The sequence below is a fragment of the Mesoplodon densirostris genome, chromosome 12 (genome assembly GCF_025265405.1).
Source record: "Mesoplodon densirostris isolate mMesDen1 chromosome 12, mMesDen1 primary haplotype, whole genome shotgun sequence".
Lineage (NCBI taxonomy): Eukaryota > Metazoa > Chordata > Mammalia > Artiodactyla > Ziphiidae > Mesoplodon > Mesoplodon densirostris.
Genome location: NC_082672.1, coordinates 12,298,152 through 12,323,551, shown reverse-complemented (window position 1 = coordinate 12,323,551; position 25,400 = coordinate 12,298,152). Strand labels below are relative to the sequence as shown.

The following is a 25,400-nucleotide window of genomic DNA, read 5'->3' as shown; positions in this document are numbered from 1 at the left end:
GTTTTCTAATTGGTAAAATAATTTTATGAACTCAACAGTGAAATTAAAATACAAAATTTTTAAAATTCTAACTTAAAAATCCATATACTACAAACTCTAATAGTTTAAGAAACATTAGAGTGGACCAGTTAGTCTAATTTTAAGAACGTAAGAGGCTGTGTTTTCTGTAAATAGAAAAGAATTTGGGGTTCAAACTTTGGGGACTGGGCTAGAGAAGTTAATGAGAAGGAAGAATTTGGCAAGAATTGAGCTCAACTACTTAGAGCAGGGTATAGTTGTAATAGCTCCACAGAGTGAGGGTACTGCCATTAAAGCTTGATTAAGTTAGTTAATTTAAAGACTGATAATTAGAAGGGTTAACCGATTCTCACAGGAAAAATCCTAAGATGGTGATAAATAAGCCCTTCTTGTTATATCACACAGGAAATTCTCCATATCTATTCTTAGAGTTTTGGTTGAGAATAAGCATTGAATTTCAGTAAACTTTTTCTGAGCATATTTTACCTGTGTTATGTTTATGACTTTCTCTTCTTGCGTTTAAAAGGGTTTAGCCAGAGGGACACCCTTGTACTGTTATTTTTATCATCTCTGTACGAACTCTTCCCCTTTCTTATTTAAGAAAATGAATTTTTAAAAATGTGCTCAATGTAACTATCAGTCAAATATTTCCTGGCTTTCCTCAGAGCATTCCTGATTTGCCCTAATATGGTAAAACTACTTCAGAGCAGCAGCATATTCTTTTACAACTAAAATTTAATCATTTGATTTATTGTTTTCCTTTATCATAATACATTCTCTCTCCTCTTTGAAAACTGCTTTCCTAGATTAAAAATAAATCCTCTGCATGTAGTATTTACAACATGATGAAAAGCACATACAGAGAATTGCTATGAGTATGTTTAATTTGCCAAAAAGCAAACATCCTCAATAAAAAGAGAATCAAAGACATAGCTAGCTTTTTAACAAATAACAGTTTCATAAGACCTTAATCCTGGAGGAAAAGTACTTTAACTCTATGTGTATCTTATCCCTAAATCAAAGATACAGTTGACAATAACCTCTAAACACCATCAATTACTCTCAACTAGGTAACTAAAACAAAGAGTTAGAAACTTTCCACTAAAAATATCCTAATATCTACCCTGAGAAACCCTTGGTAAAATTTAGATGTCTAAAGATTCTGGATTACAGCAATCACCATAACTTTAAAAGCCTAAAAGTAAAGATAGTGGTTTCTGATATAACTGGCTCTTATACTACTGAAAACGTTATATACACATATATATGAACTATGAGAAGAGAGAAGGCTATATGGTGACTTGGTTTTCTTCATTACAATGGTCACCTATTCTAGGATAAAAAAAATCCCTGAGAGCACCACTGTGTTAAATCTGATCATGATCTATATCTCCAATCATTAAGTTCTGTCTAGGATCTAATAGGATCTATTACTTTGGAAGAAGTCATTTACAATATCTGAAAGCTTGAGATGATGAAGGGAGGTAATACTGACCTTGATTTAGAAAAAGCTGACAATTAAATCTGTTATAAAAGTGGAAGATGGACTGAATTCCTAAAGTCACCCGAAAGCATAGCTAACTGTGGTCGACAACATGGCAGAGGACGTGGAAGGTGGCAGCAAAGGCCATGGAGATGCCTCAGATCACGGCTCAATTTGTACAAACAGGTCAAACGCTATTGGTCAGGGGCTCCATTCTAAATCTATAACTTACGTCTATACCTAAATCTAAAAACCACATGATTTGTTCACGATATCTACTTATATTAGCTAATGTCAAATAACGTAAGGGAAACTTTGCAAGACTTTAGAGTTGAGAGTTTCAGCAAGAAGAAAGCTGTTCCTCACTAGCTGTGCACTCCCTGAAGGCAGATATCTGACTGGGCTACGTCTCCTGTCACCACCCCCTCTCTGCCTAGCTAGGGCTTTTCATGCGGCTGGGGCTCAGGATATCTTCAATGAAGAAATAAATAAGTTTTTATAGCACACGTCCTGTAGTAACTCATCCAGCAGTGCTTTTGCTAAACTAGACACTGGCTTACTGATTTGTACTTTTGTCAGAGAAGCTTGGTTTCTGTAATTAGCACTTACTCTTCTATGATTAGCATATAACAGTCAGAGTCTAGTTTAATATCCAACTAGTTTTCCACAGATGACTGATCACAAGTAATACTGTCAAAACAAGGTCTCTCAAAGAAGTGGGGGAAAAGTCATGATAAATATAATATGTTCGGATCTTTAAAGTGACATCAGCATCCTGGCAGCATGAGTTGTCTCTTTTTCTCTCCCTTTTTATATACAATTCATCATTCATAACCGAACAGAAAAAAGTGCCTCTGCATATTACACCAGACCAACCAGGAGATTTCCACCCACCTGTGCTTCAGGAAGCAGACAGACAGGACCGGGAAGGGGGCTGTGGACCCCAGGAAGGCAGTAAGCCTGCCCCACACCCAGCACCTTGACGGGGGTAGGGTGGGGGGAAGTGAAACTGGCGACTGAAAACCGCAGCAGACTCTCAGGGAGACAGAGAACTTGCGGAGGTCCAGCCAGACAGAGGGAGAACCAGGCACGCCACCAGAGCGGGATAGACAAGCGTGGAGCTGAGAAGGAGGAACTCAGGAGTGAGCCCCCCTCCCTCCCTAGAGCAACACAGCAACGTGCTGGGCTTTCACTAGGACAGTGGTGACCTCCCCTCACAGAGGAGGTGGAAAGAGAAAGGGGCGAGTAACCGACCTCCCGGCTGCACAGATCGCAGCTAGAGGGACCTGCTTCTCTCCAGCAGCATCTGGATTTCTGAGGGACCTCCATGACCGGGACGAGGGAGAGGAAAGGGAAAGAGGCAGACAGGAATAACAGAGCATGGAAGGTGCTGTTCTCTGCTGTCTGCCTTGGGATTTCAGCAAGGGGTCTGCCATGGACCTCTGGGAGGACTCCCACTCGAGGACCGTCCCTACTGGGCTGTGAGCACTCAGAGCCTCAGGTGCTAAGCCCAAACCGTCCGCTGCTCTGCCACCGGCTTTTTCTACCCATTTTTTTTTTTTTTTTAACACCCCCTTCAGAGTGCAGCCCCGAAGCCAGATCAGGTCAAGAGAAACCAAAAACTTGAGCGATAGCGCCACCTTCTGGAAAACAAAAGAAGGGTTTCTATTTGCCAGTCTTATTTTAACAAAAGTAAAAGTAAGTGTGCTACTTCAAATGAGATGGCAGAGGCACAATTCATCAAACACGATGAAAAACTGGTAACATGGTATTCACAAAAAGAAAATGGTAATTCCCCAGTAACTAAACTCAAAGGCACAGAATACTGTAATCTAACTTACAAGGAATTCAAAACAGCTGTTACGATGAAATTCAATGAGCTACAAGTAAACTCAGAAAGGCAATTCGATGAACTCAGGAATAAAACGAGTAAACTGAAGGAGTTCTTTACCAGAGAGATTGAAATTTTAAAAAAGAACCGAATTCTGGAGCTGAAGAATTCAGTGAATGATATGAAAAATACATTAGAGAGCTTAAGAAATAGGGCAGATCAGACCAAAGAAAGAATTAGCAACTTGGAAGACAGGAATTTAGAAATGACTCAGGAGTGAGAACTAAGGTCCTTAAAAAGTGAAGAAATCCTAGGAGAGCTATCAGATATGATGAGAAAAACAAATATAAGAATAATCGGTCTTCCTAAAGGAGAAGAGAGCAGAGAATGTATTTAGAGAAATAATTGCTGAGAACTTCTCAAACCTGGGGAAAGAATTAAGCATACATGTCCAAGAAGCTAATAGAATACCCTATCACCTCAATGCAAAAACACCTTACCCAAGATACATTATAATGAAACTGTCAAAAATCAATGATAGACTGTATATCTTCTTTGAAGAAATGTCTATTTAGGTCTTCTGCCCATTTTTGGATTGGGTTGTTTGTTTTTTTGCTATTGAGCTGCATGAGCTGCTTATAAATTTTGGAGATTAATCCTTTGTCAGTTGCTTCATTTGCAAATATTTTCTCCCATTCTGAGGGTTGTCTTTTGGTCTTGTTTATGGTTTCCTTTGCTGTGCAAAAGCTTTGAAGTTTCATTAGGTCCCATTTGTTTATTTTTGTTTTTATTTCCATTTCTCTAGGAGGTGGGTCAAAAAGGATCTTGCTGTGATTTATGTCATAGAGTGTTCTGCCTATGTTTTCCTCTAAGAGTTTGATAGTTTCTGGCCATACATTTAGGTCTTTAATCCATTTTGAGCTTATGAAGATATACAGACTGCCAACAAACATATGAAAGAATGCTCAACATCATTAATCATTAGAAAAATGCAAATCAAAACTACAATGAGATATCATCTCACACCAGTCAGAATGGCCATCATCAAAAATTCTAGAAACAATAAATGCTGGAGAGGGTGTGGAGAAAAGGGAACACTCTTGCACTGCTGGTGGGAATGTGAATTGGTACAACCGCTACGGAGAACAGTATGGAGGTTCCTTAAAAAACTACAAATAGAACTACCATATGACCCAGCAATCCCACTACTGGGCATATACCCTGAGAAAACCATAATTCAAAAAGAGACAGGTACCAAAATGTTCATAGCAGCTCTATTCACAATAGCCTGGAGATGGAAACAACCTAAGTGTCCATCATCGGATGAATGGATAAAGAAGATGTGGCACATATATACAATGGAATATTACTCAGCCATAAAAAGAAACGAAACTGAGCTATTTGTAATGAGGTGGATAGACCTAGAGTCTGTCATACAGAGTGAAGTAAGTCAGAAAGAGAAAGACAAATACCGTATGCTAACACATATATATGGAATTTAGGGGAAAAAAATGTCATGAAGAACCTAGGGGTAAAACAGGTCTAAAGACACAGACCTACTTGAGAATGGACTTGAGGATATGGGGAGGGGGAAGGGTAAGCTGTGACAAAGCGAGAGAGAGGCATGGACATATATACACTACCAAACGTAAGGTAGATGGCTAGTGGGAAGCAGCCGCACAGCACAGGGAGATCAGCTCGGTGCTTTGTGACCGCCTGGAGGGGTGGGATAGGGAGAGTGGGAGGGAGGGAGATGCAAGAGGGAAGGGGTATGGGAACAGATGTATATGTATAACTGATTCAATTTGTTATAAAGCAGAAACTAAAAAAAAAATCAATGATAGAGAAAGAATCTTTTTTTTTTTTTGCTTTATAACAAATTGAATCAGTTATACATATACATATGTTTCCATATCCCCTCCCTTTTGCGTCTCCCTCCCGCCCTCCCTATCCCACCCCTCCAGGCGGTCACAAAGCACCGAGCTGATCTCCCTGTTCTAGTTCTGTGAAAAATGCCAGTGGTAGTTTGATAGGGATTGCATTGAATCTGTAGATTGCTTTGGGTAGTAGAGTCATTTTCACAATGTTGATTCTTCCAATCCAAGAACATGGTACATCTCTCCATCTATTTGTATCATCTTTAATTTCTTTCATCAGTGTCTTATAATTTTCTGCATACAGGTCTTTTGTCTCCTTAGGTAGGTTTATTCCTAGATATTTTATTCTTTTTGTTGCAATGGTAAATGGGAGTGTCTCCTTGATTTCACTTTCAGATTTTTCATCATTGGTATATAGGAATGCCAGAGATTTCTGTGCATTAATTTTGTATCCTGCAACTTTACCAAATTCATTGATTAGCTCTAGTAGTTTTCTGGTAGCATCTTTAGGATTCTCTATGTATAGTATCATGTCATCTGCAAACAGTGACAGCTTTTACTTCTTCTTTTCCAATTTGGATTCCTTTTATTTCCTTTTCTCCTCTGATTGCTGTGGCTAAAACTTCCAAAACTAGGTTGAATAAGAGTGGTGAGAGTGGGCAACCTTGTCTTGTTCCTGATCTTAGTGGAAATGGTTTCAGTTTTTCACCATTGAGGACGATGCTGGCTGTGGGTTTGTCATATATGGCCTTTATGATGTTGAGGAAAGTTCCCTCTATGCCTACTTTCTGCAGGGTTTTTATCATAAATGGGTGTTGAATTTTGTCGAAAGCTTTCTCTGCATCTATTGAGATGATCATATGGTTTTTCTCCTTCAATTTGTTAATATGGTGTATCACGTTGATTGATTTGCGTATATTGAAGAATCCTTGCATTCCTGGAATAAACCCCACTTGATCATGGTGTATGATCCTTTTAATGTGCTGTTGGATTCTGTTTGCTAGTATTTTGTTGAGGATTTTTGCATCTATGTTCATCAGTGATATTGGCCTGTAGTTTTCTTTCTTTGTGACATCCTTGTCTGGTTTTGGTATCAAGGTGATGGTGGCCTCGTAGAATGAGTTTGGGAGTGTTCCTCCCTCTGCTATATTTTGGAAGAGTTTGAGAAGGATAGGTGTTAGCTCTTCTCTAAATGCTTGATAGAATTCGCCTGTGAAGCCATCTGGTCCTGGGCTTTTGTTTGTTGGAAGATTTTTGATCACAGTTTCAATTTCAGTGCTTGTGATTGGTCTGTTCATATTTTCTATTTCTTCCTGATTCAGTCTTGGCAGGTTGTGCATTTCTAAGAATTTGTCCATTTCTTCCAGGTTGTCCATTTTATTGGCATAGAGTTGCTTGTAGTAATCTCTCATGATCTTTTGTATTTCTGCAGTGTCAGTTGTTACTTCTCCTTTTTATTTCTAATTCTATTGATTTGAGTCTTCTCCCTTTTTTTCTTGATGAGTCTGGCTAATGGCTTATCAATTTTGTTTATCTTCTCAAAGAACCAGCTTTTAATTTTATTGATCTTTGCTATTGTTTCCTTCATTTCTTTTTCATTTATTTCCGATCTGATTTTTATGATTTCTTTCCTTCTGCTAACTTTGGGATGTTTTTGTTCTTCTTTCTCTAATTGCTTTAGGTGCAACGTTAGGTTGTTTACTCGAGATGTTTCCTGTTTCTTAAGGTGGGATTGTATTGCTATAAACTTCCCTCTTAGAACTGCTTTTGCTGCATCCCATAGGTTTTGGGTCGTCGTGTCTCCATTGTCATTTGTTTCTAGGTATTTTTTAATTTCCTCTTTGATTTCTTCAGTGATCACTTCGTTATTAAGTAGTGTATTGTTTAGCCTCCATGTGTTTGTATTTTTTACAGCTCTTTTCCTGTAATTGATATCTAGTCTCATAGCATTGTGGTCGGAAAAGATACTTGATACAATTTCAATTTTCTTAAATTTACCAAGGCTTGATTTGTGACCCAAGATATGATCTATCCTGGAGAATGTTCCATGAGCACTTGAGAAAAATGTGTATTCTGTTGTTTTTGGATGGAATGTCCTATAAATATCAATTAAGTCCATCTTGTTTAATGTATCATTTAAAGCTTGTGTTTCCTTATTTATTTTCATTTTGGATGATCTGTCCATTGGTGAAAGTGGGGTGTTAAAGTCCCCTACTATGATTGTGTTACTGTCGATTTCTCCTTTTATGGCTGTTAGTATTTGCCTTATGTATTGAGGTGCTCCTATGTTGGGTGCATAAATATTTACAATTGTTATATCTTCTTCTTGGATCGATCCCTTGATCATTATGTAGTGTCCTTCTTTGTCTCTTCTAATAGTCTTTATTTTAAAGTCTATTTTGTCTGATATGAGAATTGCTACTCCAGCTTTCTTTTGGTTTCCATTTGCATGGAATATCTTTTTCCATCCCCTTACTTTCAGTCTGTATGTGTCCCTAGGTCTGAAGTGGGTCTCTTGTAGACAGCATATATATGGGTCTTGTTTTTGTATCCATTCAGCCAATCTGTGTCTTTTGGTGGGAGCATTTAGTCCATTTACATTCAAGGTAATTATCGATATGTATGTTCCTATTCCCATTTTCTTAATTGTTTTGGGTTCGTTATTGTAGGTCTTTTCCTTCTGTTGTGTTTCTTGCCTAGAGACGTTCCTTTAGCATTTGTTGTAAAGCTGGTTTGGTGGTGCTGAACTCTCTCAGTTTTTGCTTGTCTGTAAAGGTTTTAATTTCTCCATCAAATCTGAATGAGATCCTTGCTGGGTAGAGTAATCTTGGTTGCAGGTTTTTCTCCTTCATCACTTTAATTATGTCCTGCCACTCCCTTCTGGCTTGTAGAGTTTCTGCTGAGAGATCAGCTGTTATCCTGATGGGGATTCCCTTGTGTGTTATTTGTTGTTTTTGCCTTGTTGCTTTTAATATGATTTCTTTGTGTTTAATTTTTGACAGTTTGATTAATATGTGTCTTGGCGTATTTCTCCTTGGATTTATTCTGTATGGGACTCTCTGTGCCTCCTGGACTTGATTAACTATTTCCTTTCCCATATTAGGGAAGTTTTCAACTATAATCTCTTCAAATATTTTCTCAGTCCCTTTCTTTTTCTATTCTTCTTCTGGAACCCCTATAATTCGAATGTTAGTGCGTTTAATGTTGTCCCAGAGGTCTCTGAGACTGTCCTCTGTTCTTTTCATTCTTTTTTCTTTATTTTGCTCTGCAGCAGTTATTTCCACTATTTTATCTTCCACCTCACTTATCTGTTCTTCTGCCTCAGTTATTCTGCTATTGATCCCATCTAGAGTATTTTTTATTTCATGTATTGTGTTTTTAATCGATGCTTGATTCATCTTTAGTTCTTCTAGGTCCTTGTTAACTGTTTCTTGCATTTTGTCTATTCTATTTCCAAGATTTTGGATCTTGGAAATAGAATCTTGGATCATCTTTACCATCACTATTCTGAATTCTTTTTCAGGTAGACTGCCTATTACCTCTTCATTTGTTAGGTCTGGTGGGTTTTTATCTTGCTCCTTCTCCTGCTGTGTGTTTTTCTGTCTTCTCATTTTGCTTATGTTACTGTGTTTGGGGTCTCCTTTTTGCAGGCTGCGGGTTCGTAGTTCCCGTTGTTTTTGGTGTCTGTCCCCAGTGGCTAAGGTTGGTTTAGTGGGTTGTGTAGGCTTCCTGGTGGAGGGGACTACTGCCTGTGTTCTGGTGGATGAGGCTGGATCTTGTCTTTCTGGTGGGCAGGTCCACGTCTGGTGGTGTGTTTTGGGGTGTCTGCGGACTTTTTATGATTTTAGGCAGCCTCTCTGCTAATGGGTGGCATTGTGTTCCTGTCTTGCTAGTTGTTTGGCATAGGGTGTCCAGCACTGTAGCTTGCTGGTCGTTGAGTGAAGCTGGGTGCTGGTGTTGAGATGGAGATCGCTGGAAGATTTTCACCGTTTGATATTATGTGGAGCTGGGAGGTCTCTTGTGGACCAGTGTCCTGAAGTTGGCTCTCGCACCTCACAGGCACAGCACTGACTCCTGGCTCCTCAATTTGGGATGATGTGTTGTCTATTCATGTATTCCACAGATGCAGGGTACATCAAGTTGATTGTGGAGCTTTAATCCACTGCTTCTGAGGCTGCTGGGAGAGGTTTCCCTTTCTCTTCTTTGTTCTCACAGCTCCTGGGTCTCAGCTTTGGATTTGGCCCCGCCTCTGCGTGTAGGTCGCCGGAGGGCGTCTGTTCTTCGCTCAGACAGGACAGGGTTAAAGGAGCAGCCTCTTCGGGGACTCTGGCTCACTCAGGCCGGGCGGAAGGGAGGGGCACGGAGTGCGGGGTGAGCCTGCAGCGGCAGAGGTCGGCGTGACGTTGCACCAGCCCGAGGCGCGCCGTGCGTTCTCCCAGGGAAGCCGCCCCTGGATCCCGGGACCCCGGCAGTGGCGGGCTGCACAGGCTCCCGGAAGGGCGGTGTGGACAGTGACCTGCGCTCGCGCACAGGCTTCTTGGCGGCGGCAGCAGCAGCCCCAGCGTCCCATGCCCTTCACTGGACTCGCGCCCGTCTGTGGAGCTCCTTTAAGAAGCGCTCTTAATCCCCTCTCCTCGCACGCCAGGAAACCAAGAGGGAAGAAAAAGTCTCTTGCCTCTTCGGCAGCTCCAGAGTTTTCCCGGACTCCCTCCCGGCTAGCTGTGGCACATCAGCCCCCTTCAGGCTGAGTTCTCGCCGCCAGCCCCAGTCCTCTCCCTGCGCTCTGACCGAAGCCCGAGCCTCAGCTTCCATCGCCGCGCGCCCCGGCGGGCGAGCAGACAAGCCTCTCGGGCTGGTGAGTGCCGCTCGGCACCGATCCTCTGTGTGGGGATCTCTCCGCTTTGCCCTACCCAGGTATGTGGGGAGTTTCTTGCCTTTTGGGAGGTCTGGGGTCTTTTGCCAGCGTTCAGTAGGTGTTCTGTAGGAGTTGTTCCACGTGTAGCTGTATTTCTGGTGTATCCGTGGGGAGGAAGGTGATCTCCGCGTCTTACTCTTCCGCCATCTTACCCGGAAGTCCCTCGAGAAAGAATCTTAAAGGCAGCCGGGGGTGGGAAGGAAAGTAACCTACAAAGGAACTGCCACTAGGCTATTAGCAGATTTCTCAGCAGAAACACTACAGGCCAGGAGAGAATGGAATGACATATTCAAAGTGTTGAAAGATAAAAACTGCCAGCCAAGAATACTTTATCCAGCAAAGTTATCCTTCAAGTATAATGAACAAATAAAGGCTTTCCCATCCTTCAAGTATAATGAAGAAATAAAGGCTTTCCCAGACAAACAAAAACTGAGGGAGTTCACCACTAGACCTGCCTTGCAAGAAATACTGAAAGGAATTCTTCAAGCTAAAATAAAAAGACACTAATAATGACATAAAAGCAACAAAAGAAAGTACACAATACTCTTGCAAAGGTGAAAAACAGTCAGAATTAGAAAACTTTATATTAGAGTGGTGTGTTAACCACAATTATAGCATAAAGGCTTAAGGAAAAGAATATTAAGGATAACTATAGTTATTACAATTTATCTGTGAATCCACGGCATAAAAAGTGAGATATCAAAGATATAAAAGAGGAAGAATGAAAGGGTGGAAACTTTATAGACAAAGATAAGGTGCTATCAGCATAAAAAGAAGTGTTTTGTTTCTGAGATGTTTTACGTCAACCACGTGGCAACCACAGAGCCAAACTCTAGAGGAGAGTCATGAAAGATAAAAAAGGGAAGACTGAGCAAATGACCGTGGAAACCCACCACGGTAGAAAGGCAGACAGAAACAGAGAGGCAAAAGGAACAATGTTGATACAAAATAACCAGAAGGCAAACGGGAAGACGGCAGCGGTAAACCCTTGTACGTCAGTCATCACTCTAGGGGAGTGGGGGGTCCGAGCCCACCGTCTCGGGCGCGACGTAGGGGAGGCCGGTGGTGGCCGCAGCCGCCGTTTTGCCCCCGTGCCCGGCGGAGGCGGCCACGGCGCCGACGGCCCAAGGTGTCGCGGGGACGACTTCTGATTCCCGGGGGCCGCCCGTTATGCGAGCCCCGCCGGGCCCGCGCTCGCCGAGGTGGAGGGTCTGGGGAGCGTGGCCCCAGGGGCGGGCGGCCGGGTGCGGTGAGGAAGGAAGGGTGAGCGAGGAAAACACAAGGAAGGAGGGGAAGTGCGGATGGCTGTGAGGTGCCATCAGCTGCAGCTTTAGGCGCCGCGTGGGTCTGGTCCGGAGATCAAGCCCGGCCGATCCTTCTCGGAAGGAAGAAAATATTCTTTGAGTGTGGGAGGCGTGTGCGCTTGGGGTCCGAAATTGAGGTGCATGGGAGTATATAGAAGTTAAGCATTCTCTCAGAAGTGTATGGTAGAGCTAAAGAAGACAACCAACCAAGGGTCATCTGAAATTGTGATTGGCTAATAATCCCAGGACAAAGTTAGAGATCACTACTCAAGCATAAGACCTCTACAAAGATGTTTGATATAAAGGCTTGGGCTGAGTATGTTGTGGAATGGGCTGCAAAGGACCCAAATGGCTTCCTTACAACAGTTATTCTGGCCCTAACTCCATTGTTTCTAGCAAGTGCTGTACTGTCTTGGAAATTGGACAAGATGATTGAGGCCAGGGAAAAGGAGCAAAAGAAGAAACAAAAACGTCAAGAAAATATTGCAAAAGCTAAACGACTAAAAAAGGATTGAAGGAATGAACAGGCTCTGCAACCAGTGGAAAATCATCTGGAAAATTATGCAGCTTTGGAAGGACCCATTAAGGTTTCTTTTCAGATCTTATGACAGTATTATTTAGTAAATGAAGTCTGAGCATGTGGAAGAATCATGTTAATTCTCACCTGTACTATAGCAGTTTTTAGGCTTCGGTGTAGAAGTCTGTTGACAGTCACTGTAAATTGGCATTTATTATGCTACAGATTCTTTATAACTGACTTAGTCATTTGCCTTTTTGCAGCGTATGTACTAAAGTGAAAACATCCTGTGGAGAAAAATGGCTTTAGATTATGGACTCTATTCAAATAATGGCTTAAAATGGGGTCCTGTTCTGGACAAAGGAGATTAAGAATGTAAAAAATCAGAATTGTCCTGAGGTGAAAAGCATGCTTTGGCTTAAAAGAGATACAGTGTATTAATCACATCTTTTATCATTATTACTTATTTCTTGAAATAGAATCATTTCTGGCCTCCTCAAAGCAAAGTATTATTATTCAACGAGTACTTCTATTTTCTGTATTTTTCTCATTTTAGCTTTTGAGGTACTGGTAATTACCAGACATTCTGCATTTTTAAAAATCTAATTTTATAAAGAATTCTCTTATTATCTTGACCATGTAGATTACCACTTACTGGATATAACAATTTTTGTACTTATAAACACTGCCATTTTCTTAGAGATGACTTGAGTAGAGCAACACTATGATTTAAAGCTTGGAGTAAAAATGCCAAACCTTGTAGTACCTTGGAACCAATTAATTCTCACTTGTGCTATAAGTAGAAATGTGAAGTAGTTAAAATGTCTTATCAAATAATTTACTGATTATATAATACCACTTTTGTTTTTCATTCCATTCTTTTAATTCTTGTGGTAGTGATGTCCTTTACTTTTTTGATCAAACAGGTTCATGGTGAAAATTAAAATTCAAATCTCTTTTAAGGAACTTTTAAAGAGTAACAGTTAAGTCATATTTCATAAATGGTAAAGAAAGGCTTAACAGTTGGAAAAATTTTGTTTAGCATAGTATTGGTTGGGTGAAAAAGGTGTAAATCATGTCAAAATTAGAATGTGTTATAGTTAGAAATAAAGGACTGAAGGATATTTCCTTCAGTTAAGTAGTATAACTGGAACTTTTTACTCTTTACCATGGCTTTTATAAATGCATGGTTAATAATTTTATTTGTTGTCAGTAATTAATAGCTTATTGATGTTTTCCTCACCCCGATAATGAATTTTAAACTACAAAAAAACTGTCTAAAAGCTTTAACTTAAAAATGAAACTAGATATTGAAATAAATTTGATACATTTTTATAAAAAAGAAATCATCACTCTAAATATAAATGGACTGCATTCACCAATCAAAAGGTACACAATGACTGCATGGATTAAAAAAACAAAACCCAACTGTATGCTGCCTACAGGAAGCTCATTTCGGCTCTAAAGACACACATAGTCTCAAAGTGAAGGAATAGAAGTGGAAACCAAAAGAAAGTGGGTAGAGCCACACCTGTATCAGACAAAATAGACTTCAAGCCAAACAATGATAACACAAGACAAACAAGGTTGTTATGTAACGATAAAAGGGTCAATACATCTTGAAGATATTGACATAATAATTATAAATATATATACGCTCAGCACTGGAGCACTGAAATATATTAAGCAAATACAGTAAGTCCCCTACATACAAACCTTCAAGTTGCGAACTTTCAAAGATGCGAACGTGCCCCTGTGTGCCAGCTGTTGTGCTGTACTACTGTACTTTTCAAGGTACTGTACTGTAAGATTAAAAGTGTTTTTAAAAATTTTTGTGGGTTTTTTTAATGTATTATTTGTGTGAAAAGTATTATAAACCTATTACAGTACAGTACTATAGAGCCGATTGTGTTAGTTGGGTACCTAGGCTTTGTTGGACTTAGGAAAAATTGGACTTAAGAACACACTCTCGGAATGGAACTCATTCATATGTAGGGGACTTACTGTACTAACATATCCAAAGGGAGAAATAGACAACAATGCAATAATATGCCACTGTCAGCAATGGATAGATCATCCAGACAGAAAATCAACAAGGAAATGTTGGAAACCATACTCTAGAACAAATGGACTTAAACATATAAAGAATATTCCACACAACAGTAGCAAAATACACGTTATTCTCGAGTGCACGTGGAACGTTTTCAAGTATAGATCATATGATAGGGCATGAAACAAATCTCAGAAAATTAAAGATGATGAAAATCACACCAACTATCTTTTCTGACCACAATGGTATAAAACTAGAAATCAGCAAGAGGAAAGCTGGAAAATCTAAAAATATGTGGAAACTAAACACACTTCTGAACAACCAACGGGTCAAAGAAGAAATCAAAAGAGAAATAAAAAATTACCTCAAATAACAAATGAAAATACAACATATTAAAACCTATGGAATGCAGCAAAAGCAGTTCTGAGAAGTTTACAGCAATAAATGCATATATTAAGAAATTAGAAAGATCTCAAATAACCTAACTTTATACCTCGAGGATTTAGAAGAAGAACAAAGTTAGCAGAAGAAAGGAAATAATAAAGATTGGAGTGGAAATAAATGAAATGAAGCCCAGAAAAACAATAGAAAGAATCAACAAAACCAAAAGCTGGTTCTTTGAAAAGATTTAAAAAATTGACAAACCTTTAGCCAGACTAAGATAAAAAGAGAAGACTCAAATAAATAAAATTAGAAACGAAAAAGGAGACATTACAACTGAGACTACAGAAATACACAGAACCATACAAGACTATTATGAAAAACGATATGCCAACAAATTAGACAACCTAGAGGAAATAGATAAGTTCTCAGAAACACACAACCTATCAAGACTGAATCATGAAGAAACAGAAAACCTGAACAGACCAATAGTGAGCAAAGAGGTTGAATCAGTAATCAAAAACCTCCCAAAACAGAAAACCCCAGGACCAGATGGCTTCACTTGAAAATTCTACCATTCAAAGAAGAATTAACACCAATCCTCTCAAACTCTTCCAAAAACAGAGGAGGAGGGAATACTTCCAAACTCATTCTATGAGGCCAGCATTACTTTGAAACCAAAGCCAGATAAGGATACCACAAGGAAACTATAGACCAATACCCCTAATGAATACAGATGCAAAAATTCTCAACAAAATATTAGTAAGCCCAATTCAAGAACACATAAAAAGGATCATGCACCATGACCAAGTGGGATTTATCCCTGAGATATAAGGATGGTTCAACATACACAAATCAATAAATGTAATACATCAATCACACTAATAAAATGAAAGATAAAAATCACATGATCACCTTACTAGATGCAGAAAAAGCATTTGACAATTACAACATCCTTTCCTGATGAAAACTTTCAGTAGATTGGGTATAGAAGGAACATAGTTCCACATACTAAAGACCACAAACAACAAATGCACAACTAACATTATACTCAGTGGAGAAAACCTGAAAGCTTTTCCTCTAAGATCAGAAACAAGACAAGGATGCCCACTATCACCACTCTTATTTATTTAAGAATATTGGAAGTCCTAGCTAGAGTGATTAGACAAGACAAAGAAAAGGCATCCAAATCGGGAAAGAAGGAGTCAAACTGTCACTATTTGCAGATGATATGATTTTGTACATAGAAAATCCCAAAGACTCAACCAAAAAACTCTTGGAAGTAATCAACAATTTCAGTAAAGTTGCAAGACACAAAAATCAACATACAGAAATCAACTGCATTTCTATATACTAAGGATGAAACATCTGAAAAGAAATAAAACTATCCATTCACAATAGCATCAAAAACAATAAAATACTTAGGAATAAATTTAATCGAGGAAGCGAAAGATCTGTACAGTGAAAACTACAAGACTCTGCTGAAAGATATCAAAGAAAACACAAATGGAAAGACATCTTATATTCATGGATTTGAAAAAATTAGTATTATTACAATGTCCATCCTACCCAAAGCCATCTATAGATTCAATGCAATCCCCATGAAAATACCAACGGCATTCTTTACAGAAATAGAAAAAAGAATTCTAAAATTTGTATGGAACCACAGATGTCCCTGAATAGCCAAAGCAATACTGAGGAAAAAAACAAAGCTGGAGGTATCACACTTTCTGAGATATCATACTTCCCAATTACAAACTATACTACAAAGCTACAGTAAAAACAAAACAGAACAAAAAACAGTATGTTACTGGCACAAAAACAGACACATAGACCAATGAACAGGATAGAGAGCCCAGAATTAAACCCTTGCTTATATGATCAACTAATATTTGACAAGGGAGGCAAGAGCACCCAAGGGAGCCAAGAGCACCCAATTTCTTCAATGAACGGTGTTGGGAAAACCGGATAAACACACGCAGTGAAATTGGACTCCTTTCTAGGATCAAACACTTAAACACAAGACCTGACACTACACAACTCCCAGAAAAAACAGTAGGAAGTAAACTCCTCTCCTTAGTCCTGGCAATGATTTTTTTTGGATATAACAACAAAAGCACATAGAACAAAAGCAAAAATCAACAGAAGGGACCACAAACTTAAGAGCTTCTGCATAGCAAAAGTAACAATTCACAAAATGAAAAGACAAACTACAGAATGAGAAAAAATTTTTACAAATCATATACTGGATAAGGAGTTAATACCCAAAATATAAAAAGAGCTCCTACTACTCAATAACAACAACAAAACCCCAAATAATCTGATTAAAAGATGGGCAGAAAAACTAAATAGACTTTTTCCCAAAGAAGATAACCCAATGGCCAACAGGTACATGAAAAAATGCTCGACATCACTAATCATCAGGGCAATAGTAATGAAAACCACAATCAGACATCACCTCACACCTGTTAGAATGGCTATCAAGAGGATAAGAGTCGGGGCTTCCCTGGTGGCGCAGTGGTTGAGAGTCCGCCTGCTGATGCAGGAGACATGGGTTCGTGCCCCGGTCCGGGAAGATTCCACATGCCGCGGAGCACCTGGGCCCGTGAGCCATGGCCGCTGAGCCTGCGCGTCCGGAGCCTGTGCCCCGCAACGGGAGAGGCCACAACAGTGAGAAGCCCGCGTACCACAAAAAAAAAAAAAAAAGAAGAAAAGAGGTAAGTGCTGGTGAGGATGTGGAGAAAAGGGAACCCTTGTGCACTGCTGGTGGGAATGTAAGTTGGTGCAGCCACTACGGAAAATGGTATGGAGTTTCCTGGCAAAATGAAAAACAGATCTACCATATGATCCAGCAATTCAACTTCTGGGTATTTATCTGAAGAAAATGAAACCACTAATTCAAAAAGATACATGCACGTCTGTATTCATTGCAGCATTATTTACAATAGCCAGATATGGAAGCTAACCTAAATGTCCATCGATAGATGAATGGATCAAGAAAATATGGTGTATATTTTATATACATATATTATGGAATATTATTCAGTCGTAAGAAAGGAGGACGCCCTGACAGCACAACAATCTGTGACAACACAGATGGACCTTGAGCACATCATGCTAAGTGAGGTAAGTCAGACAGAAAGACAAGTACTGTATGTTATCACTTACATGTGGAATTTTAAAAAGCCAGACTTGTGAAATGGTGGTTACCAGGGGAGGGCGGGGACAGGAAGCTGTTTAAAGGTACAAACTTACAATGAGTCGTAAATAAACCCTAGAGATATAATGCACAGTAAATATAAACAATATTGTATTAGAATCAAACTTGCTAAGAGACTAGGACTTAATTATTTCAACTATTAAAAAGAAAGGATAGGGGCTTCCCTGGTGGCACAGTGGTTGAGAGTCCACCTGCCGATGCAGGGGACACGGGTTCGTGCCCCGGTCTGGGAAGATCCCACATGCCGCAGAGCGGCTGGGCCCGTGAGCCATGGCCGCTGAGCCTGCGCGTCCAGAGCCTGTGCTCCGCAACGGGAGAGGCCACAACAGTGAGAGGCCCGCGTACCGCAAAAAAAAAAAAAAAAAAAAAAGAAAGGATAATTATGTAATAAGATAGAGGTGCCAATTATTGCTACAATGGCAACTATATTACAATATATAAATGTACCAAGTTAACATGTTATATACCTTAAATTTATACAATGTTAAATGTCAAACATATTTCAATAAAAATAAACAGATAAATAATGTTTGATGTAACTTTAGTTAGAAGTCTCCATCAGAAATCACAAAGAAATACTGATTTCTTTTTTTGAGTATTGGGTGACCATATAACTCATCTTAAATACTGGGATACTTGTAAGGGTAAAAGGGGATAATAATAATAATGATAATAGCAGCACCAGGGCAACATGGATAAACCTGGACATTTGGTCATACTATAGAAGGAGAAGAAAAATTAGAATAAGAACTATTCATACTGTGATGTTTATGGTTCTCAGTTAGGAGAGGTAAAGAAAAAGGTATGGTACGGTTTGCATATAAGATCAGATTCTAGAGATAATTTCCTATGACATATCCTCACAGGAGCAAAGATTACAATTAAAATCCTAATTCTGGTATACTAAAACAAACAAAAAGAAACTCACCTCTGGTTTGGGGATGAAAGCCTGACCTGGAATTGTCAAGATGTGCTGAACATTGCAGAGGTACTGGGCCATGATGGAGAGGCGACTACGCTGCTTGCTTCCCGTACTGGCTGTAAGTCTCTGCACAAGGACACAAAGGAATTTTAGCAAATCATTCATTATCTATGAACACTAGGTAGATTTTTTGAGATAAATTTTAAAAGCATAGGCTATCTGACATGATACAAAGCCAACATGGAGAATATTTTCCTCCAGTACTAACTGAGGTACATCTAAGAAGCGTGAATTATATCATATACAGTGCACTCAAAAAAATCATATAAGAAAACTTCCCTACCACTGGCTGTTGGGATTTTCAAACCACTGTTAAATTATGTAGAAGATACTGTATGAAAAATATTGATAAATACTGATAAATGAAAAAGTTAGCAAGAATAATGAAGAACTAAAGATGCTTTAATTTTATGAACTACCCCAATATCTGCATGAACATTTTCAGTGGTGTGCTTTTCTTAAATGAAATAAAACCTTGAGGGCTTCCCTGGTGGCGCAGTGGTTGAGAGTCAGCCTGCCGATGCAGGGGACACGGGTTCGTGCCCCGGTCCCGGAAGATCCCGCGTGCCGCGGAGCGGCTGGGCCCGCGAGCCATGGCCGCGGAGCCTGTGTGTCCGGAGCCTGTGCTCCGCAACGGGAGAGGCCACAGCAGTGAGAGGCCCGCGTACAGCAAAAAAAAAAAAAAAAAACCTTGAATATTCAGAACTATTGAAGAATTGGCTGTTTTTGACAACTAAATTTTATAAAAAACTAGGAATTTATTCTCTTAAGCACCCAAACATTTGTATTTTAAAATTAGGTATATTCAAATTAACTCATAAATACAATTTCAACCAATAACCCAAAAGGATTTTTAGAAACAACTTTAAATTCCATATAAATTTTATATGAAAAAGCAAAGGGCCAAGACAGCCATGATAGTCCTGAAGAACATCAGTAACTGGGGGAACAGGGGGTAGGGGCTGCTGTGTGGAGATGAGGTGGGGGTCATTCACCTTGCCAGATATCAAGATTAAGGCAGTACGGTATTGCTAGAGGTACCAACAAACCAATGGAACAAAAACCTTAGAAAGAGACCCAAGCACACTGTGGACATTTGAACTGTGACAGATGTGAGGTCGCAGCTGCCAGTGGGAAAAGGAAGGATCCGTCAGTGATACTGGTGTAAACAGGAATCCACAAGGAGGACAAAGGAGGTCCATACCTCACATCACAACCAAAAATAAATTCCAAGTGAATTCACAGGAAGTGAAAAATTTTTAATTTTTCTAAGTAAATATCTATGACCCCCATGGTGAGGAAGAATGTCTTAATAATGCAAAAGCAGAAGCCAGAAAAGACGGATATATTTCGTTCTATTTAAATTAAAAACTTCTGTGTAATAAAAACACTATAAAGATAAGTCACAGACTGAGACAAGGTACTTGAAACTCATATCTGACAAAGGATTAGCGTTCAGAAGAAACTCCTACAGCTCAATAATCAAAAGATAAACAACTAATAGAAAATATGATGAGAAATATGGTAAGAGCAACCCAAATGAACCATAACCATAAACTATGCTTAAGTAAATTACAGATTAGGGACATGCATATTAAAACCATATGAGATACAGTTGCATATTCGTGAAATGAACAAAATTTAAACAACAGAAAAAGAACCTGACAGAACCTAATACTGGCACCAATACGGAGCAGCAGGAATTCCCATAGGCCGCTAGTGAGAGGGGAAACTGGCACAAGCACTGTGGCCTATAATCTGGCAATATATATAGCAAAGCTAAAACTGGGTAAACCCTTATGATCCTTTAGGTCTACCTTTATGAATATATCCTAGAGACCTGCTTCACAGGGAGATATGTACAGGGATATTCACTGCAACATTATATGTAGTATCCAAAAAAAAAGTGGAAAAACATAAAGGTCCATTAATAGGTGAATAATTAAACTGTGGTAATTTTGACAATGGAATGCTAAATAATAGTTACAATGAATAACAAGAGACACCAACGTAAATCCCAAAAAGAATAAAGAATAATTGACAGAATATATGTACAGTATGACTCCACTCACATAAAAACTTCAAAAGATTATTTCTTATTGTTTACTCTCTATGTGCATGTGTATATCTATCTATATCTGTAGAGCAAGCAAAACATGTTCATGGGCATAATATCAATTTTAAGACAGTTCAATTCATAGGAGGGAAAAGGGGGACAGAAGAGGGCTCCAAACATATTTCTTAAAAAAGATATGAAAAATATGGCAGTATATTAAGATTGGACAAAGCTGAGTGGTGGATAAAAAAATTAGGCATACTTATTTTTCTAAAATGTAGCCTGCTTCTCTATGTTCTTAGAACTCCCTGGACATTCTAAGTCTCTTTTAAATGATAGAGTCAACATTACAAATAACAACAATTACTGGAATAATCCTGGTGTCAGGTATGCCTGTGCTGTGCCGTACTACTAAACAGTCGAAGACGGAGTGCTTTTTGAGTTACTGGGTTGGCCAAAAAGTTCATTTGTCTCCCCCCGCCCCACGCAAGATGGCTCTAGTAGCACTCAGCTGTCTTTAACTACATTCGAAACACATTTGTTAGATTGTGACAGCTGTCCTATCAGTGTGCAACGAAAAAAACTTATCAAAATTGGTAAATTTTTGTGTAGCTATTTTAATATTGAAGACAGAAGAAAAAAAGCGACATTTCCTGAATATTATGCTTTATTATTTCAAGAAAGGTAAAAACGGAACTGAAACGCAAAAAAAGAGATTTGTGCAGTGTATGCAGAAGGTGCTGTGACTGATCGAATGTGTCAAAAGCGGTCTGTGAAGTTTCGTGCTGGCGATTTCTCGCTGGACGATGTTCCACGGTCAGGTAAACCAGCTGAAGTTGACAGCGATCAAATCGAGAAATTAATTGAGAACTCAACGTTATACCACCCAGGAGATAGCCAACATACTCAACATATACAAATCAAGTGCTGAAAATCATTTGCACCAGCTTGGTTATATTCAAACGCTTTGTTGTTTGGGTACCATATAAGTTAAGTGAAAAAAACCTTGATTTATTTCCGCATGCAATTCTCTATTTAAATGTAATGAAAACGCTCCGTTTTTAAAACAAATTGTGGTGGGTGATGAAACGTAGATACTGCACAATAATGTGGAATGGAAGAGATTGTGGGGCAAGTGAAATGAACCACCATCACTCCAAAGGCTGGTCTTCAATCCAGAGAAGGTGATGTTGTGTACACGGTGGGAATGGAAGGGAGTCCTCTATTGTGAGCTCCTTCCAGAAAACTAGACGATTAATTCCAACATGTATTGCTGCCAATTACACCAACTGAAAGCAGCATTTGACAAAAAGCGTCCAGAATTAGTCAACAGAAAACGCATAATCTTCCATCAGGACAATGCAAGACCACATGTTTCTTTGATGACCAGGAAATAACTGTTACAGCTTGGCTGGGAAGTTCTGATTCCTCCGCCATATTCACCAGGCATTGCACCTTTGGATTTCCGATTACTTTGGTCTTTACAAAATTCTCTTAATGGAAAAAATTTCAATTCCTTGGAAGACTGTAAAAGGCACCTGGAACAGTTCTTTGCTCAAAAAGATAAAAAGTTTTGGGAAGATGGAATTGTGAAGTTGCCTGAAAAATGGCAGAAGGTAGTGGAGTACATTGTTCAATAAAGTTCTTGGTAAAAATGAAAAATGTGTCTTTTATTTTTACTTAAAAACCGAAGGAATCTTTTGGCCAACCCAATACATTTACTGTGATGGGCGATTCTCTTTCCTGCTTCACTGTCACGTGTCAAACTCTAATAGTCCCTTTTACTTTGCTGCTTCCAACCAGCTGTGGGCATGAACACCACGTAATTTGGCTTGTAAAAGCTCTGCCTTAGGTAAGATTTAAAAATAGGCTTTAATCTGAGATGCTGAGAAAATTTCCTATGGGCAAAGTTAACCGTAGATTTTGTAGCATATTCTGTTACTTAGAAGCCATCCCTCATCTCAACCCTTTTTACTTTAGATTACCTGGCTCTTGTCTGTATTTGGACAGTTAAAATTACCGGGAAGTCAAGTTCAAGACAAGTGATGAGTTGCTACAGTATATATAACAAAATAAATTCTTCCTTTCTAAAATGCAAAGCCAAGAACTGTACATATTCTCATGCAAATATCAAAAACAAAGACAAATAATGGAAGTATAGATTTAAGTTAAAGAATAAGCTTATGGATCAAATGGTCAAAAATATCTCTAGTTCTTTATAAAGAAAAAAGGAACTTTACCACTGGCATAAGCTTCAAAAATTCTAAAATGCATTGTGCAAACTGGCACAATTCAAAGCAGTTGTGTAAAACTAAAATGCAGCATGAACATAATCACAAAATTAGAAAATAAACCAAAAGAAATGCCCAGACTTAAATTATCTCATCCTGGATTTTCTTCCAGTATTTTACTTTACATCTGAAAGGTGTGTTCCCACTGAAGAGAATTTAAAAATCACTTTAACCAAAAAGCGAACCAGGGAGGCATGGATAGTAAGCTAATTTGCTATAAAGACACATTTAAGTACAATATATTTCACCTAGAGTGCTATGTATCCAGTTCTGCCAGGGGAAGGGGTGTCCTGATGGACACCTATCCAATGTAACCCATCCAATCTTTGTAGCAAATACACACACAGGCTGTGGAGATGAAAATGTGTGAATCATATCTTATAACTTAGAAGAAAGCAGCGCACATACCTGTCCCTAATTTATTAAGGAAAAATTCAAGCCACAAACCAGAAAGCTCTGCAAAAAGATTTCATTAAACGCTAGCATAAGAGTTAAACGGTCGATCAACCATTCAAACATGAATTGATGTTTCTTTGATAGATGTATTACAGGTAAAGCTATGAAAATTCAAACTCCATCACAGTATAGATTTGTAAAGCAAAAGCCCAGGGAATCAAACCAGGTAATTTTTCAGTAAAAAGAAAAACTCTTAACCCTTGAGCTTTTAAAAAATTCTGGTTGAATATAAGAAAAACAACGGGTCAAAGAATTCACAAGGATAGTGTTATTTATTTTCCTATTCATCTAAAATAATTTTAAGTACAAAAAGAAAAAGGAGGCTTATACTTGAGAAGCTGCACAGCCAAACACCAGGGACGATGAGAACTAGATAATTAACAGAGAGGTGAGTCCCTCTCTGCCAGGGATGTGACCATTAACCAGCCAGGGTCCCCTGGAGATGGCAGGAGATGAAGAGGCTGATGCTGGACCCAGAAAGAAAAGACCATAGGTCGGGTCACAGAAAGAACGGGAACATCGTGACTTCAGCAGAAAACATATGACCTGTGTTCAAGTTCAGCTTTCCCTGTAACTAGCTCCACAACCTTTGGAAGACATTAAACTACTTGGAACCTCAGTTTCATCGTCTATGAGGTTAGATGAGATTTGTTAAAGCCTCATTTATTGCTACACAGTCTGATTCTATTTTATGAGCTGTAACTTTAAACTGTCTACACGACTTGTAATGTGTGAGCTGAATTCTTAAATTTACACCCTGCAGTCTTACCAGGAACACGCTCATTTCTGTTCTGTAACTCACAAAGCCAAGCCAAGCAAATGTTTAAAAGTGCCTTCTGTGGCTAAATACAAAATTACAAATACAACAGTGTCAAGAACAAACAGAGGTTATACAAGAGAATGCTGCTTAGCCTCCCATTGAAACTTTCACTTGCAAAGATCAGAGGAGCAGTGTCATCTACACTTCTAAAGCATTCCGTTAATTACAGACTTAATATAAACTCTTCTCAATATTAATACTAAAATTTAACTAAAATCAACTTTTTGTTAAAGAAAAATAATTGCATATGGTTAAGTGGAAGCAACACTATTATGAATAAGCACACCTGACACTGAGTCACTGAAGATGTTACCCCACCTCTTCAGCCTCTGTTCCTTTGCTCCTTCCCCGCAAAGAATCAGAGCACATAGCACTTTGCATTTCTATTGTGTTACTGAAGAACAGAAATACCATAATAATCATGTCAGCTGAGAAAAAAAAAAACCAAGGACAAATCCCAAAGTTGAGAAAACAAGGAGAACTATTAGCATGGCCTCAATTCAAACCAACAGAAGAGAATTAAGAGTCACGAGGAGGAGATGACTAGGACCTTAGGGAAAAGAGGATGTCATCTTAGAGTTTCTAACAAACACAAAAGGGTCCTACATTTTTGTGATGGATTTTATAGCCAAATAATCTAAAACAAAGTTTTTCCAACTGTGGCGTTATTGACATTTTGGGCTGGTTTGTGCTGAGTAATTCTTTGCTGTGGGGGACTGTCCTGTGCACTGAAGGATGTTTATCAGCATCCCTAACCTCTATCCACTAGATGACAGAAGCATCCCCAACATTAAAAAAACAAAAACCTCAGAATATCCAGTATCTTGTCAAAAATTATCAGGCTTGCAAAGAAGCGGAAAAACGGGACCCACAGCAAAGAGGGTGGGCAAAGTCAACTGGTAAAACAGTACAGAAATGACAGAGGTAATGAAATTAGTAGGCAAAGATCTTAAAATAGCTATTACAAATATTATACATATGCATAAGGATGCCAAGGAAAGCATGAACATAATGAGAGAAAGGGAAGATATAGTAAGACTCAAATGAAACTTTTAGAGATAAAAATACAATTTCTGAAATGAAAAATAAACTGAGTAAAATTAACAACGGATTAGACACTGCAGAAAAGAGTGGTAAATTTAAAGCTGCAGAATGATCCAGTATTGCCACTTTCAGGTTTATACCCTAGAGATCTTGCC

General features: G+C 38.9%; 2 protein-coding genes across 2 annotated transcripts in view; one reads left to right on the top strand and one right to left on the bottom strand.

The window, feature by feature from the left end:
- TFB1M (transcription factor B1, mitochondrial) overlaps positions 1 to 25,400 on the bottom strand; it is a 77,588-nt gene that overhangs the window by 31,878 nt on the left and 20,310 nt on the right. The window contains exon 5 of the mRNA XM_060114508.1: positions 18,525 to 18,644. Coding sequence (XP_059970491.1) covers positions 18,525 to 18,644 — 120 coding nt within the window. The remainder of the gene's footprint in view (positions 1 to 18,524; positions 18,645 to 25,400) is intronic.
- Positions 11,178 to 11,961, top strand: LOC132500298 (small integral membrane protein 15-like). Its single transcript, XM_060115260.1, has 2 exons — positions 11,178 to 11,253; positions 11,577 to 11,961. Exon 2 carries the CDS (start codon positions 11,719 to 11,721, stop codon positions 11,941 to 11,943), a length of 225 nt encoding a protein of 74 aa, XP_059971243.1. The 5' UTR covers positions 11,178 to 11,253; positions 11,577 to 11,718; the 3' UTR covers positions 11,944 to 11,961.